Source organism: Polyodon spathula, chromosome 6 (genome assembly GCF_017654505.1).
Source record: "Polyodon spathula isolate WHYD16114869_AA chromosome 6, ASM1765450v1, whole genome shotgun sequence".
NCBI lineage: Eukaryota > Metazoa > Chordata > Actinopteri > Acipenseriformes > Polyodontidae > Polyodon > Polyodon spathula.
In genome coordinates, this window is record NC_054539.1 from 45,268,988 (window position 1) to 45,287,035 (window position 18,048).

Below are 18,048 nucleotides of genomic sequence, written 5' to 3' on the forward strand. Positions count from 1 at the left end.
GCTTGGTTCGGCTCGGCTTGGGGGTGCAATGTGAAAGGGCTATAAGATTTAAGTAATGTGACTCTTCGGTTTCTAGATGACAAATACCTTATGCTTCAATATATTGGCTTCATACTCAGTATACAACTGTTTTCTATAGTATTCTAAAGATCTAATCAAATTTTTGAAATGCAGGTTTTCTTTCATCTTAGCACTGTCAGTATCATCATCTGATTCTTCAATTTAGTGAATTTAGTAAATCCAGCCCTTGGTGTAAATTCTTAGATATATACGGTCATGTTACAGGCCTAACATCTTTGTATGCATCTATGACCGTGGGATTAGACTTTAGATATACAGTGCCTTTAGATATTCTACACCCCCTTTCAAAATTGTCACCTTTTGTTACCTTATAGCCTGGAATTAAAATGCATCATTTTTTTTTCCATTTATCTACACATCCTACCCCACAACTTCTAAAAAGGAAAAAAGAAAATGAATTAAAAATAAAAACTGAAATAGCATAAGTGTCCATCCCCCTTGTAATGGCAATCCTAAATAGCTCAGGTGTAACCAATCGCCTTCAAAATCACACACCAAGTTAAGTGGCCTATTTAAGTGATTCACATGATTACAGGATAAATTTAGCAGTTCCTGTAGGTTCCCTCTGCTGGGTAGTGCATTTCAAAGCAAAGACTCAACCGTGAGCACCAAGGCGCTTTCAAAAGAACTCAGGGACACAGTTGTTGAAAGGCACAGATCAGGGGATGGGTATAAAAAAATATCAAAGGCCTTGAATATCCCTTGGAGCACGGTCAAGATGATTATTAAGAAGTGGAAGGTGTATGGCACCACTAAGACCCTGCCCAGATCAGGCCGTTCCTCCAAACTAGATGACCGAGCAAGAAGGAGACTGATCAGAGAGGCTACCAAGAAGCCAGTGGCAACTTTGCAAGAGCTACAGGCTTTTATGACCAAGACTGGTCAAAGCGTGCATGTGACAACAATATCCCTCCACAAATCTGGCTAGTATGGTAGGATGGCAAGAAGGAAGGAAGCCGTTACTCAAGAAAGCCCACCTTGAATCCTGTTTGAAGTATGCAAAAAAACACTCAGAAGATTCTGTAACCATGTGGCTAAAATGGAACTTTTTGGCCTAAATGCAAAGTGTTATTTGGTGCAAACCCAACACAGTGCATCACCCAAAGAACTCCATCCCTACTGTGAAGCATGGTGGTGGCAGCATCATGTTATGGGGATGTTTCTCATCGGCAGGGACTGGGGCACTTGTCAGGATAGAAGGGAAAATGAATGGAGCAAAGTACAGAGAAGTTATTGAGGAAAACCTGCTGCCCTCTGCAAGAAAACTGAAACTGGGATGGAAGTTCACCTTTCAGCATGACAATGACCCAAAGCACAAGGCCAAAGCTAAACTGGAGTGGCTAAGGAACAAAAAGGTAAATGTCCTTGAGTGGCCCAGTCAGCCCCGACCTAAATCCAATCGAAAATGTGTGACATGACTTGAAGATTGCTGTCCATCAACGCTCCTCAAGGAACTTGACAGAGTTTGAACAGTTTTGTAAAAAATAATGGAGAAATATTGCCAAATCTAGGTGTGCAAAGTTGGTAGAGACCTATCTCAACAGACTCACAGCTGTAATTGCTGTCATAGGTGCTTCGAAGAAGTATTAACTCAGGGGGGTGGAGACTTATCCAATTATGATTATGATCTTTCAGTTTTGTATTTTATATATTTTCTTTCTTTCTTTGAGGCACTGACACAAAATGTGAAAAAAGTTGAAAGGGGTGTAGACTTTTATAGGCACTGTGTGTGTGTGTATATATTATATATATATATATATATATATATATATATATATATATTATATATATATATATGATATATATATACTATATATATATTTGTTAGGCCTGACATTTTTTGTTATTAGACGGCTGAAAAATCCGGAGCCGTCACCAAAGGCCAGCACTTACCCGGACATCACTGCACATTGGACTTGTGTTTGTGTTTTGTGTTACGTGTGGGTGTGTAGGAACAGGATTATTATTTTTACAGGACCAACCCAGGGATTATATCACTGTATTGCCTGTTCTCATTGTTATTATTTACTGCTGTTTGTCATCAGACTTTGGATTGTACAAATAAAACATCATTGCATTATCGTTGTTTGTCTGTTTATTGATCACCGCTGCATTCCTGCACCTGCACACTGTTAATCACATTGCTACAGACCCTCTTATCGTTTTTTAGAGAAAACTGATGGTGTGCCTTGCTGGATATCCAGTTTTATTGAGTTATTTAAATATGGCAGTTTTGTTTGGAGTATCAATGAACTCTTACTGTTTGGCCTCTACAAATTTTAGGATATGATGCATGAAAGTCCACATTTAAAGGCATACCTAGAACAACCTTGACTGGTGAATTTGACCAGCATATTAAAAACAACAAAATAAATAGTATAATGAAATGACAAACAATTGAATAGAAGTCCTAGTTTTATTCAGAAACATTACATAAAGCATCCACACAACCGAAACATTGTAAATAAACTGACTTTATATACAGACATATTACATAACATGCATCCTCAAAAAACGGTAAAAAATTAAATGAACTAATATTTGAAATAAGTTTGTGTATATACAGGTATGTCATTTCATGGGCGGATACAAGTCCATCCTCCCCAACGGTATGTTTCGTATCAGATATCCTCCTTCATGAAAGTCTGGATCCACCCCTGTATATACATACAAAAGTGTGCAACTAAAACAATGTACATTATGTACAATGTCCTTTATGGTTATTAAATTAGAAGTACCGTTAATCAGATCAAGATCACTGCATTCAAAGTGAATAAGCGTTTGTATGGTTAAAGTTTCTAGAAAAGTAATGGGGATTTCAACTTTATGATTGTCATAAAGTGCAGTCAAAACATGATTTACCCAATTTCTGACAGTTAAACTGAAAAATGGGTTTGCAGTAAGGAGGACAATCCAATCCAAACTGTGGTCTTACATTTTTTAATAAAAGAGAGTATTTCGATTTTTAGTGTATTTTGATGCACTATTTTTAGCATGTAGGATAGCCAAACTAGACAAAACTGTTTTTCCAAGGTCATATTTAGTGTAGCAAGGAACAATTAGGGCAAATTCCTTTCCAGTCCCACCACTACAGACCTGTTGTAACCGCTGGAAAAAAAACTGATGTGACTTGACTTTGCACTCCGTATCCTTTCGGCCTTTGAAAAAGGGACATCCGAATTAGGTATCAAGCAGTGCCAACAGTGCTTTACTGATGCTGTCCTCGTTAAATGAGCGCTTGCTGTCTAGAGACTGCACAGAGATCAACAGAATATAGTCCCCTCTAACCCCCAGCAACTGTCAAATACAGTAACATTTTATATCAGTCCCCTTCCTAGTTTTAAAAGGGCTGAAGTTCCTTCAAAAAGCCTTTGCAATATCAAAGGATTTCACTTCATTTTGGACTTAATAACACTTTGTGAACTGCTGAAGTTAGCAGAAGTAACCGCTGTCTTGAAACTTTTAAACAGACTACTATAATATTCTTGCTAAGATTTGAAAGTTCACATAAACTGTATACCTGGCCAAACTTTTACTCTAGTTACCAGTGAATCACAAGCTTTGGGTCCGGTAGTTTCAGGTTGCTGTCAATCTATCAATCAATCTTTATTTTATATAAAGCCTTTCATAGCAGACCACCATCTCAAAGTACTTTACAAGATGCAGTAACCATGAGAAAATCCATAATACTTCAAATAGAGAGTAGGGCATTTTCTTTCTTGAGGTTCATTTTATGGTGTTTTTGAACAGGCAGAGTGGAGTTGAAATGAACTGTGAGGGAAAATAAGAAACATCAGATCAAAAATAAGATGGAAATATCCAGCAAAGCATTAAGATATGTTACAACCCATTCGTTCATAAATGCAGCCATGCTACTATGAGATAAATATATAAGGCATGGGTGAAAGCTTTCTATCTGTAGAAGGATCCAGTAAATGTAAATACCAGTTGGTCCCTGCAACAGTTACCTCGTTAGCAAATTAATCAATCCATTCCTAACACAATGTATTATTTGCCAACTTTGCTCGATGTACATATAAAAAACACCGGAATACGAAGACGAGGTGGGTGGGAAGCAATTTGAAAAATTAAAAAATGATTGGAGGGTGTACAGGATGTTACTTATCACTTCTTGTGGGCTGTGATGTATAAATTAAACAGGACTGGTGGCACTCAGTCAATAGAATTCGTAGCATTTTGGTTAAATGTGACAGCTTCAAGAACAGACTGTAGACATTATTTAAGTTGTGTTTAATTTTGGCATATATATATATATATATATATATATATATATATATATATATATATATATATATATATATATATATATATATATAAAAACCTGGCTGAATAAACCCATATAATACCATGGAGCTGAAATCGATCATTCACACTACGGGGCAGTTCACAAGTCAAGTATAGCCTCTTTTTGTTTCACGTTAACTTCGGAAACTATATGCAGTTGGTCTCTCCAAAAACGTATTGAAATAATGGCATATTCCAACACTGTAGCACATATTTTGTATAAAAGTATTAAAACTGTGGTTTTAATGATGCATGTATTTATTTTTTATTTAGTCATTCCAACCAAGTTAGGAATATTCAGTGCAGTGCGCTACTTTATTGTGGTGTGAAATGGCTGGGACAGACATATTATGGTTTTTCTTAATTTAAATTCAGTGAAGACAAACAGTAGAATGAGCACAGATTAGAAATATGTGCAGTTACGTTAAAAATATTGCTGGCTTAAAAAAAAAAAGTAGTCTGTAATTTTGTCAAGACAATTATAATGTCTAAGTTATTTAGTTAGTTGGCTGTTAGCTGTTTCAGTTAATGGCGACTTTGAAGGCGATCCTTGGTATTGCATCAAAGGGAGATGTAATATTAATTTATAAACACACCTGTAATAAAAGAAAACAGATATTTAAAAGGGACACATGCAGACTACATACATGGCATCATATAAATATACATCACATGATTAAAGCTGTTTGCTGTGTTGTTTAGTAATAGTAGTAGCACAACGTGTGATTGTGTAGAAATGGGTTTTTGCAAGAACTGCATAACCTAATTTTGGGTGTTGTTTGCAGACCACCTGGAGTTTACTCATGTACCACAGGTTGGGAACCACTGTTCTAAAGAAATTGATGCTGAAATTGTAATAGAATAGCCTTTCACTATTTGTTACTTTTACACTTTCCTGCAGCATATTTTGTAATTTGTGTGTCTGGGAACATGTCTAATATAGATTTGCTGAACCAGTCACAACATGTAAAGGTCTCTGCATGTGTAACTTTCTTGATCTCTGTTTTTCCTTTGGCAAAGAAAGATGTTATTGACGCTCTGGTTTTCTGAGCATCACTGGCTTTTTTTGGTGTGATCTCTCGTGCTTACCACACACATAATTCTTGCTCCCATTTCCCACCGTTAACATCAGTCCTCCTGAAAGACTGGCATCATTTACAGAAAGTATGCCTTTTTACAACGTTGCTTATGATTGTGTGAGAATATGTTGCTGTCCAAGAAGCTTGAAATTAGCATTCTCATTTATTTATTTTTTACTGGGAGGCCTTATCGTGTGCAAAGCTATTGTAGACAGTAATGCATGTGAGCTTGCCTTGTGCACTGAATGCATGCCTGCACCAGTGCTCCCCTGGTCCTAAACCTAGGAGAAATGTCCAAAAAATATGAGAGTCCTGACAAATAAGGGAGAGTTGACAGGTCTGAATAATCTCTGAATTTCTTTTTCGACAAAGTCAAGTTCAAATTTGCTTCTGAAAGTGGTCCAAAATGGGTGGGGGTGGGGGAGCCGGCCAAAAGATTGCTTTTGCCTTAGGAATTTCAGTCAAAATGATCACTGGCCACTTTCATCCATGATAATGTACCACTACATATGTAATAATTAACGTTGTGTTTAATTTATGTGTGGATCTTGAAACAATAAGAAATGTCTGGATGAATTTATTATTAAAGATGCTTTTAGTTTGCTGTGCGATTGTAAAATTCTGCGTGGGAGGTACAGTATTTTTTTTTTATATTTAAAAGGACAGATGGGGACAAGCAAGCCCCATTGGCCCAGTTTAGTTTCTATCAGCCACAAGCTAAAGGCATTTTTGCCCTTGACTCAGGCTGAGTGCTTCCTGAGGCGCTGTGCAAAGCAGCCGCCACCGCCGCCGCAACAGCAAAGGTGTGCCGGTGACATCCATAGCTGTGCTCTCTCTGGTGGAACCACCTATGATGAAGTATGGCACCGGTAGCAGAAATAACAGAGCGTCACCTGGGTACTCATCAGTGGCAGGCACCGCAGAGATCATATCACAAGATCTGAAAAGACAAATTTTCTTGGGCTTGCAGTATTCCCAGCATAGGGTAAAACAGGAAGGAGCCTAGAAAACCATCAAATAGCATCTGACTGTTCTAGGGCTGATGCGAAAATTCGGCTCTTTGTCAGATACACTAGGTTGCTGTGAACTAGAATACTTTAACTGCTTATAAAAAAGGGAAAGGCAAGAAAAAAAAAACTGTTAGTTCTACATTGGCTTAACCGTGGTTTGTTTAATCTGTTGTGTTCATTTTACGGTAGAGGTGAGTTTTAAACCACTTTTTTTTTTTTTCCAAAACAATTAAAATTGGCTTTTCCATTGTAAGATGAAAGCTGATGGAAATAAACTAAATGACTAACCACAATGGTAATTGTGCTGTACATGTGTGTCTTAAAGATCGCCCACAGCAGGTCAATGTCAGCTGGTGAGCTATGGAGCAGAAAATCATCCAAGGACTTTGAAAGTCTCCTGTCCCAGGCATGTAAAAGTCCAGAACTGGCAGACAATGAGCAATTGGAGGGAATAAATAGATTTGACAGCATCGCAAAAATGGAATATGTGGAAAAAGTGTTAACAAACAGAAAACAGAATGTGTTTCAATTGACAATGTTGACCTTGCTAGTACATGGTCTTGTCTTTGCTTTCAGTATCACTGTTTTCTCTTCCAGCTGCTGTGGGGCCTTGTGACCCTTAGCTGTGGCTTGTCACACGTTTGGAAACTGTCCCAGTGTGATTAATGCATATAAAACAAAAATCAATATTGCATTTGTAGAAATGGTATGTTAAATAGATTAAACATACTCGCCGCAATACATGGCTGCTTTTGACTTGGCTTGTCCTGTCCCTTATGATAAGACCTACTTAACATAAACAAAGTAATGCTTTTACCACCAATAGAATCTTCACTGTGTTTGGGGAGGTTTTTTTTAAGATTAATAAGCTGAAAGTTCATGTCATTGCATCTTTGCATCTGAACCATCATTGGATTATTGTATTAAACTCAGTTTTCTAGTGTTCACTTAATATCCAGAATATAGAAAAGAAAAGCATAGTTGGATATCTTCTGTGTATTGCCCAAAGCAAATTTCTGCCACATTTATTTAGGTGTGTATTCAGTAGTCTCAGCTCTCAAGTCTTCAGTATTCATGGCACTCGCTCCCTACAGCAAGGGCCAGTGCCGATCGTATTACTTTACCTGTTTTCTGTCTTTTGTGGAATTGAGCCTTTGTCAAAATTGTCTGAGCTGCTGCTCAAGAAATCACTTAACTGGGAGGCTCCGTGAGCTGTACCTCTCAAGTGATTCGATTCCCACGTGTGCTTGGAGATTGCTTTCTGTTAAAATTCAAGGACAAGACTGCAAGTTGCCGGGAGCTGACAAATGCAGCGTTAAAAACAGTTCTATCACTGATCTACTTTCCCTTTTCCACCTCTGAACCCTGTGATCTCAAATGTGTTATTGTGTGGATATTATAGAAACAGGCTCAATACAGTTCAGACTGAAAGCAGAATTGCTGGGCCATATGCAGAGAACACTATGGGCCTTATTAAAAATTAATTTGCTTTATATCCATTTTGTTTTCAATCAATAAAGGGTGTTAACACAGAGGTTGCATTATCATCCACTGCTTTATATAAGCTTTCTGATTAATACAGCATGTAACAGTACAATTGCAGTAGCACTGTGGTCAATACATCATTACTTTTTCATTATAGAAGTAAAATGGGACAGTGATGGAATGCATCATAATAGATCACGTATTCATACATCTCTAGATCAGTAAATCTTTGTTGGAAGAGTATGCCTCAATAGGTTTGGTTTTGCTTGCCCCACAAGTTTAAAGGTTATGAGAAATTATCCATTGAATAACATAAGAGCATGTTTCCTTACATGCTGAATTGAAGGTCATCAGAGTGAGTGCTTGCCTATAATTACCTTTCAGTCAGTCTGGAAGTTTACTTTTTAATCACCATATTGGATATTTCTTGGGCTGTAAATGGACCATCTGTAGTAGTTATCTCAAATTTGACGTGCAGGAAACATTGATATCCTATAATGCAGGTTGCCATTAAAGCCTTTCCATTTTTTAAAGCACAATTTTACACTGTAAGATTTTGTGTGATTTCTGTAATAAGATTATTATGCTGCAGATAAATGTAATAACAGTGCCAATGACAAGTATCAGACATTGGTGGTTCTGTATGATCCATGCGGCTGGTTTCTGTCTGAAACCATCTCTTTCTGTCTGTTTCAATTTTTAATAGTGTAGCTTCGTTCTCGACAGCCTTTGCTAAAAGTAGGTTAAATCCATCATTGTGGCCTTTGTGCCATTTATAGTTGGGTAACTTTTGATCTTTGTGTACATTTTTAAGGCAACAACAACAAAAAATGATATGGACAGTGCAGCCCTTTATAATGCCATTACAGTTGCACTAGTATTAGCACTTAAATCTAGGGCTCCGATCTACAGTGGTATAAAGGGAGAGCTGTATATATGATGCACAATCGTTTTAGAACTCTGTCAAGGCTGTACATTCCATCAACCTTTTTAATAAAGTTTTGCCATTTACTAACTCACAGTTGCAAAGAGGGTACAAATTACAGTTGCACAATAGTGATAATTTCTAAAATTCAACCTTTTAAAAGCAGTCCGTGTGGTTGAAAAACAATAGAGAAGTATACAAGACACACACTGAATTTTCCAATAAATATATTGATATATATATATATATATATATAGATATATATATATATATATATATATATATATATAATATTTAACTCTTATGAATGGTAAGTGGTAGCATAACCTTTTTCATCTTCTTTTAGGTTTCCCAAATGAGCCTGCTGCTGAAATTGCCCTTGAAACTGTCAGAAACTGGATTAAGAGAAACACTAATGAGGTATGTCCGATTTTCATTACTTTAAATTGTGCTATGTTATTTTCTGATTTTAAAATTTCACATTTACAAGAAAAATGACATTTAAAAAAAGCTAGAATGTTTCCTTTGTAGATAAATTATAAAAGGAAACTTGTGTATTGTGACAGGAAGTTGAGACCTTTTCAAACTCTAGGTGCTTTAATGATCCAAGAGTAGACTGTTACTTTTATTTTTTTGGATGTAAAAGCATGGATAGTCGTGGTTGAGGTTGTAGCTTTTTAACAATAGCCGTTATTGAACTGGTTTGAAATGTCATTGTATATCTCAGATTCACTTCATATTGAAGTAAAATATTTTATGCTGCACCTCAGCTTTCAGTTGTTTTATTGATTTGTAGATTTATCAAGTTTCTTATGGATTTATGGCCTGTAGTATTACACATCTTTATATCCCAGGCTAATAGGAATAAACTTGACATGCAGAAGGGAAGCAAGCAATGATCTTTGAAAAATACAGTATTGTGCAAAAGTTTTAGGCAGGTGTGAAAAAATGCTGTAAAGTAATAATGCTTTCAAAAATAGACATGTTAATAGATTATATTTATCAGTTAACTAAATGCAAAGTGAGTGAACAGAAGAAAAATCTAAATCAAATCCATATTTGGTGTGACCACCCTTTGCCTTCAAAACAGCATCAATTCTTCTAGGTACACTTGCACAAAGTCAGGGATTTTGTAGGCATATAGTCAGGTGTATGATTAAACAATTATACCAAACAGGTGCTAATGATCATCAATTCAATATGTAGGTTGAAACACAATCATTAACTGAAACAGAAACAGCTGTGTAGGAGGAATAAAACTGGGTGAGGAACAGCCAATCTCAGCTAACAAGGTGAGGTTGCTGAAGACAGTTTACTGTCAAAAGTCATACACCATGTCAAGACTGAGCAGAGCAACAAGACACAAGGTAGTTATACTGCATCAGCAAGGTCTCTCCCAGGCAGAAATTTCAAGACAGACAGGAGTTTCCAGATGTGCCGTCCAAGCTCTTTTGAAGAAGCACAAAGAAACGGGCAACGTTGAGGACCGTAGACGCAGTGGTCGGCCAAGGAAACGTACTGCAGCAGATGAAAGACACATCATGCTTACTTCCCTTCGCAATCGGAAGATGTCCAGCAATGCCATCAGCTCAGAATTGGCAGAAAACAGTGGGACCCTGGTACACTACTGTCCGGAGAAGTCTGGTCAGAAGTGGCCTTCATAGAAGACTTGCGGCCAAAAAGCCATACCTCCGATGTGGAAACAAGGCCAAGCGACTCAACTATGCACGAAAATACAGGAACTGGGGTGCAGAAAAATGGCAGCATGTGCTCTGGACTGAGTCAAATTTGAAATATTTGGCTGTAGCAGAAGGCAGTTTGTTCGCCGAAGGGCTGGAGAGCGGTACGCGAATGAGCGTCTGCAGGCAACAGTGAAGCATGGTGGAGGTTCCTTGCAAGTTTGGGGCTGCATTTCAATGGAGTTGGGGATTTGGTCAGAATTAATGGTCTCCTCAATGCTGAGAAGTACAGGCAGATACTTATCCATCATGCAATACCATCAGGGAGACATCTGATTGGCCCCAAATATATTCTGCAGCATGACAACGACCCCAAACATACAGCAAAAGTCATTAAGAACTATCTTCAATGTAAAGAAGAACAAGGAGTCCTGGAAGTGATGGTATGGCCATCACAGAACCCTGATCTCAACATCATCGAGTCTGTCTGGGATTACATGAAGAGAGAGAAGCAACTGAGGCTCCCTAAATCCACAGAAGAACTGTGGTTAGTTCTCCAAGATGTTTGAGCCAACCTACCTGCCGAGTTCCTTCAAAAACTGTGTGCAAGTGTACCTAGAGGAATTGATGCTGTTTTGAAGGCAAAGGGTGGTCACACCAAATATTGATTTGATGTAGATTTTTCTTCTGTTCACTCACTTTGCATTTTGTTAATTGATAAATATAAACTATTATATAACATGTCTATTTTTGAAAGCATTCTTACTTTACAGCATTTTTTCACACCTGCCTAAAACTTTTGCACAGTACTGTATATCTATATTTTTGTTGGTTAGTTATTTAAAGGAATTTGACCTTTGTGTATTGCAATATCTTAGATTTGATTAATAAAATAATAAATAATCAAGTAATATCAAGATTAAATCCGCTGAAACATATGGGCAAGGTGCTTTTCAGCTTTGGGTGCATTGAGGTTTATTTTGTTAATGTTCTGGATTGTCCACTTGTATTGTATTTTAATTAGATTTTAGGTTTAGCCAGCTAAAGTTCTCACTGTAGAGGCTGAACCTATTTCTGATGATTCAGCTCTGATAATTGAGTAATAGGGTTCCTATTATCCACAATACTGTAAGTAAAGTACATAGCTATTGAAAACATGAAATGTGTTTCTTTTTTTATGCTGAAACAAAATAAAATAGTCTATCTAATGCATTGTTTCATAGTCCATGCTGTTTCTCGTACAGTATAATAAAAACACAGTACATTTCAGAAAAGATTTGATAGCGCCCCGAATGGAAACCCAAGATGGTATTTATCTCAGAAATGTCTTGAAACAATGTAGAATAACACAATGTAATCTTGGTTGTCCACTGAAGATTCTTTCAAATAGTAGCTATGTTTTTTTTTTTTTTTGGACGGGGGGGGGGGTGTGTGTGTGTGTGTGTGTCAGAAGAAGGTTTTTTTCCTTCTTCTGTAGACCAATGATAAAGCCTTATTGAAAAGTTTAAAATAGAGACAAACGTCTTGACAAACTGCAAATAATGTATTGTCTCTGAGAGGCACACTTTACAGTTAATTTTTAATTGCTACCAATATTTAGACAGTTCCAGAACTTTAAGCTTTCATGTCAACCTAAATCATGGGCCAAAATCTACTTGAGGTAACTATTCTTTGTTGACAGCTAGTTAGCTTTATTCCTGTATGAATGAAGAGCTTTAAGACATTAGGATATCTGCTGCAGCACAGAAATCACGTATTGAGAATGTGTTTGTTATATATCAGAGAAAGTGAAGATAGAACAAACTAATACTCAATCTGGAATTAATGGCCTGGAGTTAATTGCTCTGTTTAGGGACCACAAGATTTTCCACCCCCAGGTCAGGATTAAGGCAGCCTAGCAGAGCACTGTTTAATACCAGGACATGACTGTGGCCTACAGTATGTATGTGCACATACATACTGCTGTGCAGCTGTTTACTGTTTTTTTTTTAATGGTTTGGAAATTCAATATGCATAGCTGATGTCACTGATTGGCTTTATTAACAGAGATTGTAAAACTCTGGAAATACTCAACTCTGCTCTAAGAAAAAAACAAAACAGGTAGTGCCACGTTATGTACTGCAGGGCCCTTTCTCGGACCACTTAATACATTCTGTTTACATTCATTTTGTCTCTCCATAACTGTTAAAATACAAAATTAAATTAATCATAGTAGCACCCCATATTTCCTATATTACCTAGTTTAGCATGGTGATAACTATAAATGGAAAAACCCATCTTCAAAGCAAGTCAGAGAACAGCAGCAAGTCCTCCTTTTTCCATTGTGCTGACTGATGAGGAATTTCAGTAGTTACACAGCTTACAAAAACAGGCAGAGAATCGAACATAAAGCGTAGAAGTGAACATATATTAGAAGAAAACGGCTACTGAAAAGACCACCAGGGGAATCATTCAAACTGTAACCGATGGTTGCTGCAAAGCGGTTAAGTGATACATTTCATCGATAATGTTTTGAGTATTTTCTTTATATAAATTAAGGAATGCATTTTACACCACTCAACTACTTCAAAAACTTGCAGAGTACTATTAGAGGTAGAGTTATAGCAACTTAACCTAAGGGTATACAACACAATACTCCACTGTTTATTTATTTATTTTTAAGAAACTGTTATCAGATCTGAGTAATTAAGTTGCTTTAGAATTATTTCTTGGGTGTCTCAATTTTAATCCATTTCACGGGGAACAATGAGACAAAGTAAATGCTTGGAAAAATGACAATGATACAGACAGTTATTTCCATAAGGCACTGGTCATCCTACGCTCAAAAGTCCATGTTCTTGATTCAACTAGGAAGAAATATTGGTTTCAAAGCCAGTGTTACAGGCTTTCCACTTTATACAGCGTAAAGCTACAGTTCCTGTTCATCACCATCACAGCACTACAAATTAAAGAAATCAGAAAGGTTGTCTTGAGAATCAGTATTGAAAACCACTGCCATAACATTGTTTTACAGAACCTTATTTTAATGATACAGAACAGTGAAAGATGTGGAAGTGGTACCCAATGTTTTGTGTATCACTCTCATTGGCTACTTTGTCTGTTATAGTTTTCTGTTGGTAGGAGACTGGCTGCTAATAATTTAAAACAGAATGTGAACAATGGATCTGACATGTTCTCGTGCATTACTGCCTGCATATTTCTTGTTTTTATTTTTTAATTTATTTTTTATGATAAAACATATTCAGACGTTGACTTTACATATGGAGTTCTGGTGTGGTGTATTGTAAAACAGAAGCAGCTTTGTATAGGATGGTTTACTGTGTAATGACATCTTTTAATGATAGAACACCTTAAAGCAAATAGAAAATGCATGCTCTAACATAGTGTATTTGAAATTTTTAAGTGGAAAGCCCAACTGAGCTGAATGATTGTGTTTACAGCAAGAAGTGGCAGGTGTGACAACAAATATATAACTGCAATTAAATTGCTGGGTGGAAAAAAGGCATACATGGAAAAAGGAAAACTTCAATTTGCTATCAAATGATGAATATGTGTTGCGGGTTTTGACTATTGGTATCTCTGAAGTTTGTGGGAATAGTGTTATTTCTCTGGAGTAAACTTTTTATAGTTTATTGTTCTCAACATCTAAGATTATAATAATATGTCACAAAATATAATCTATTCGTCAGCTATTGAGGACACTCAACATTTTATTTGCAAACCCAGTTCACAGAGCACATTGATCTATAGGTTTTAATATGAATAGCAGGACAACCCTATAGTGTGAAAGAAATCAAATGATGTAGGGTTTATCCATTTAAATAATTGTATATACCCTGTAAGTGTACTGTTCCAAAAGTTAAGACAGTGAGTCTTTGGATATCCAGTCAGCCAGAAAACACTTTCTGACTTAATCAAAATGGCTGTTGTCATGGAGAGACTTTATTGAATGTTAATCAGCTTAGTTGTCGCCTTGTTTTCAATAAAATGCCTCTCATTAAGGAAACTGCTGCATTTCACTGCAGTGTGTTAGCATTTGGTGGCAATTATCAAGTAAAGACTTTAAGGAGATATTCTACGAAGCCTGGAGAGACAGCTGACAGGAGGAAATAGACCCCATTGGGGCTGGCAGGGGTTAGCCACCTAGACCGGCAGCATCCAGCTCTGTGTTTTTAAATGGAACAGGATGCTGGAGACACCCGCCCAACAAGGTTAACGACATAGGAAAGGAAACGGATATGAGAACGGAGAGTACTTTGCAAAGGACTAGCTCAAGATCTGTAGTCAGCAAAGACATGGAGCACCAGGTTTGTGTCTGTGGCTGGAGCAAATTGACAATGGTTAGGGGTTTGAGGATTCATCAAGGGAAAATGAAATGCTTGAGTGAGAAGGGACAAGGGCCTTGCATTGATCAGTATTTGTTACGAAGTCAGTCAGGTCAGTCGAATGAAATCCATCAACAGGAAGTAAACCACAGTTCGTGGGATATCAGCACCCCTATCATAGATGTGAGGAGGACTTGCATAAACACAATTAGTGATGAACATAATGATCCTTGTGAAACCGGTCAGATGAACCAGCGTAAGAGAGAAAAGAATCTCAGCGGGCACAACCTGGAGTTAAATAGCTTGTGAGAAGATAGCGTGGGACACAGTAAACACAGATCTGTTTTGCATTGGAAATGTTAGGTGGAACAGTCCAAAAGAAGCTGGATAAATTTGGGAATACCATCTACGCATATGGAAGCGAGAGGTTTGGAGTTGAAAAAAGAAAGGAGAAAGTACAAACTATTCCTGTAAAGTCTAGACGGCAGCAGGATATTGAGCACTTGGTTAGAGAAAGGAGGCAGCTAGGGAAGCAATGGAGAAGAGCAGAACAAAGTCAGGAGGCGGCAGTCGATCTGTTACAAAGGGTCATAAAAGATAAGCTTGCAACATTGCGCAGAGCTGAGCACCTACGGAAACAATGCAAAAAGAAGGAGCTTGCAAGAACTAATTTTTATAAAGACCCATTCAAATTTGCAAAAAAGTTATTCACCAGGGAGAATCAATCAATCAATAACATTGAATGGGCACGAATGCAATTCAAGCCCACTAAGTCAAGGAGCACCTCTATAATTAAAGGCAAAGTAGTGGATAAGAACTTCTACATTAATGGTGAGGCAATACCAATAGTGTCTGAGAAGTCTGTGAAAAGTTTTATGTAGCACCTTTCATAGTGGACCACCATCACAAAACGCTTTACAAGATGCAGTAACAACAATATACAAAAAACTACTGAAGAGAAATGGTTTTGTCTAATATTATAGTGGTGTCTCTTTGTTTAAAACCGCTCCCAAGGTCTGGTTACAATACAATGATTTCTCCTTTTTTTTTTGTAATTTCGACATTCCAATTAGGTTTTAAGTATATGCACCTCTAATATTATCTGGAAGTTAGCAGTCAATTTGCACTTTATCTTGTTTTGAACCGTGACACATATATATATATATATATATATATATATATATATATATATATATATATATATATATAGCCTTTCATGCAACTCAGAATGAATAGATTGCTTAGCTGTGCAGAGCTCTCTGCCTGTCCTCAAGGAGATGTGACAGTGTCCCTAAAGCCCCAGCCAAGGGATCATCCCCAGCAGACAAGTCATTTTGCAGGCCTGATAAGAGAACCACTATGGAGATGAGGCTGTCCCACACCATCTCTGCTCTGCTATTCAGGTGCAAGCATGATAAAGCACAGCAGACAATGGCTAGGCGAATGACAGGAGACTTGCGCTCAGAGGGCCAAAACACTCTGCCCTTTCTTTGCTGTAGTGACAGTTACTATAACAAATGTGTTTCTACAGCGGGTGTTGGCAGAGACATTTTAATAAATAAATAGATTAAAACAAAAAATAGAGTATTGCATTTCAGGGGTGTGCATAACATTTTAGCCCATAGTCTTTGAAAGACATTTGAGAAGTGTGGCCTTTTCCACCGATAACTCCAAGAAAGCCCAGCCATCCTCCTTTGTTTTAACCCCGGTTTTGTTGTGTGTCTATTTTTAACTGCTTCTTACTTTGACAAACCCTTGTTTGAACATAGCACATAGAACATAACATTCTAATGCAATTGTGTCGTTGCTGTATGAAAATGTCTCCCTAATTTGTCATAGCCTGTTTTGTGAGGTATGGTGAAGACAAATATAAAGTAAAGGATACAATAATTTAGATATTATGGGCTCGATTCTGATGAAACAAGTGCAATCGCAGACACAGTGGTTAAAGACAACCCTTCTACCCCGCAGGGTGTGGCTTTTCCAAAAGTGCGATTCTGATTAAATTAAAAACCCAGCACAAGCGCGTTTAGTGATGCAGTCACACACAGCGTCCAGCCAATCAAGGCTGAGTAGTTTGGGGAATCTGCTATCCAATCAGGGCGAGGCAACAATCCCTTTAAGAGACAGTATGCACTTGTGTCACCGCAAGACTCTGTTTTGAATGTAGACGTGGTGATCATGTCGAGCGGCAGTAACACAGACCAAGAAAAAACAGCGCCAGTCAGAACAGCAAGTAGTAGGTCACTCGCCGAAAGAATACGTAAACCACACTTTACAACACAGGAGATTGCTGTATTAATAGCAGAGGCATGTAGGACAATCATTTATTATTTATAATAATTATACAAGGTACATTATTTCATGACATTGACATTACTACATGTAAAGTGTAAAATACTTATTACCCTCCCTGATCTGTCTACCAGTAGCAGCAGCTGATTCATTTTCTAGCTGGATATGAAGTGCTGCATCATGTTCCCTCTGAGCTTTTAATGTACTAGCGTTTCAATATAACCTGGGCTTATGGAATTCTCATGGAATATTTCCCAGAGTCCAACCATCTCCATGAAAAGATCATGTAAAAAATAAAAGTACAGCAAACTTTTTTTTCTTTGCCTTTTGAGTGTATGTTTATGCATTTGTGTACCTTTCAGTATCTAAGATACCGTCAGGTCCTAACATTTATTAGCAACATAAAATTGAGTAATTAAAATAAACTAGTTATCTGCAGTATGTGTTAGTCCTGATCTTGCTGTTTGTTCAGTTACTTTTTCACAGTGTGTGTTCATAAAGTCAAAGCCTCTTCTCCTGGCTTTAGAAGAGATGTGACAGGCCTGTGTTGTTACTGTGATGTGCTTAAGTAAAGTTGCTGAAACTAAATCAGACTGCATGCAGTTGTTTGATTTCAATTTGGCATTCAAAACAGAGACTAGTTGCTAAGGTATTGTGGCTACTGTATTGCCACTGACAGCAAACATTTTCTTGATTTATTTTGTTATCTTTATTTGCTATACTAAATTTAAATAAATAGATAGGACAGCGAGGAACAAGCTTTCAACAAGCAGGCAAAAGGTAAAATACGTGAATACTGTATTTACATATTTTCGGGTGGCTTGAATTGGAACAGTGATTAAACATAGTTTGAAAGAAAACATT

At 37.3% G+C, this 18,048-nt stretch overlaps 1 protein-coding gene across 1 annotated transcript in view; it reads left to right on the forward strand.

Annotated features, from left to right (window-relative positions):
• The window catches only part of macrod2 (mono-ADP ribosylhydrolase 2), a 754,657-nt gene that overhangs the window by 550,925 nt on the left and 185,684 nt on the right, over positions 1–18,048 (forward strand). Inside the window, exon 8 of the mRNA XM_041252938.1 lies at positions 9,232–9,305. Within this exon, the coding sequence (XP_041108872.1) occupies positions 9,232–9,305 (74 nt within the window). The remainder of the gene's footprint in view (positions 1–9,231; positions 9,306–18,048) is intronic.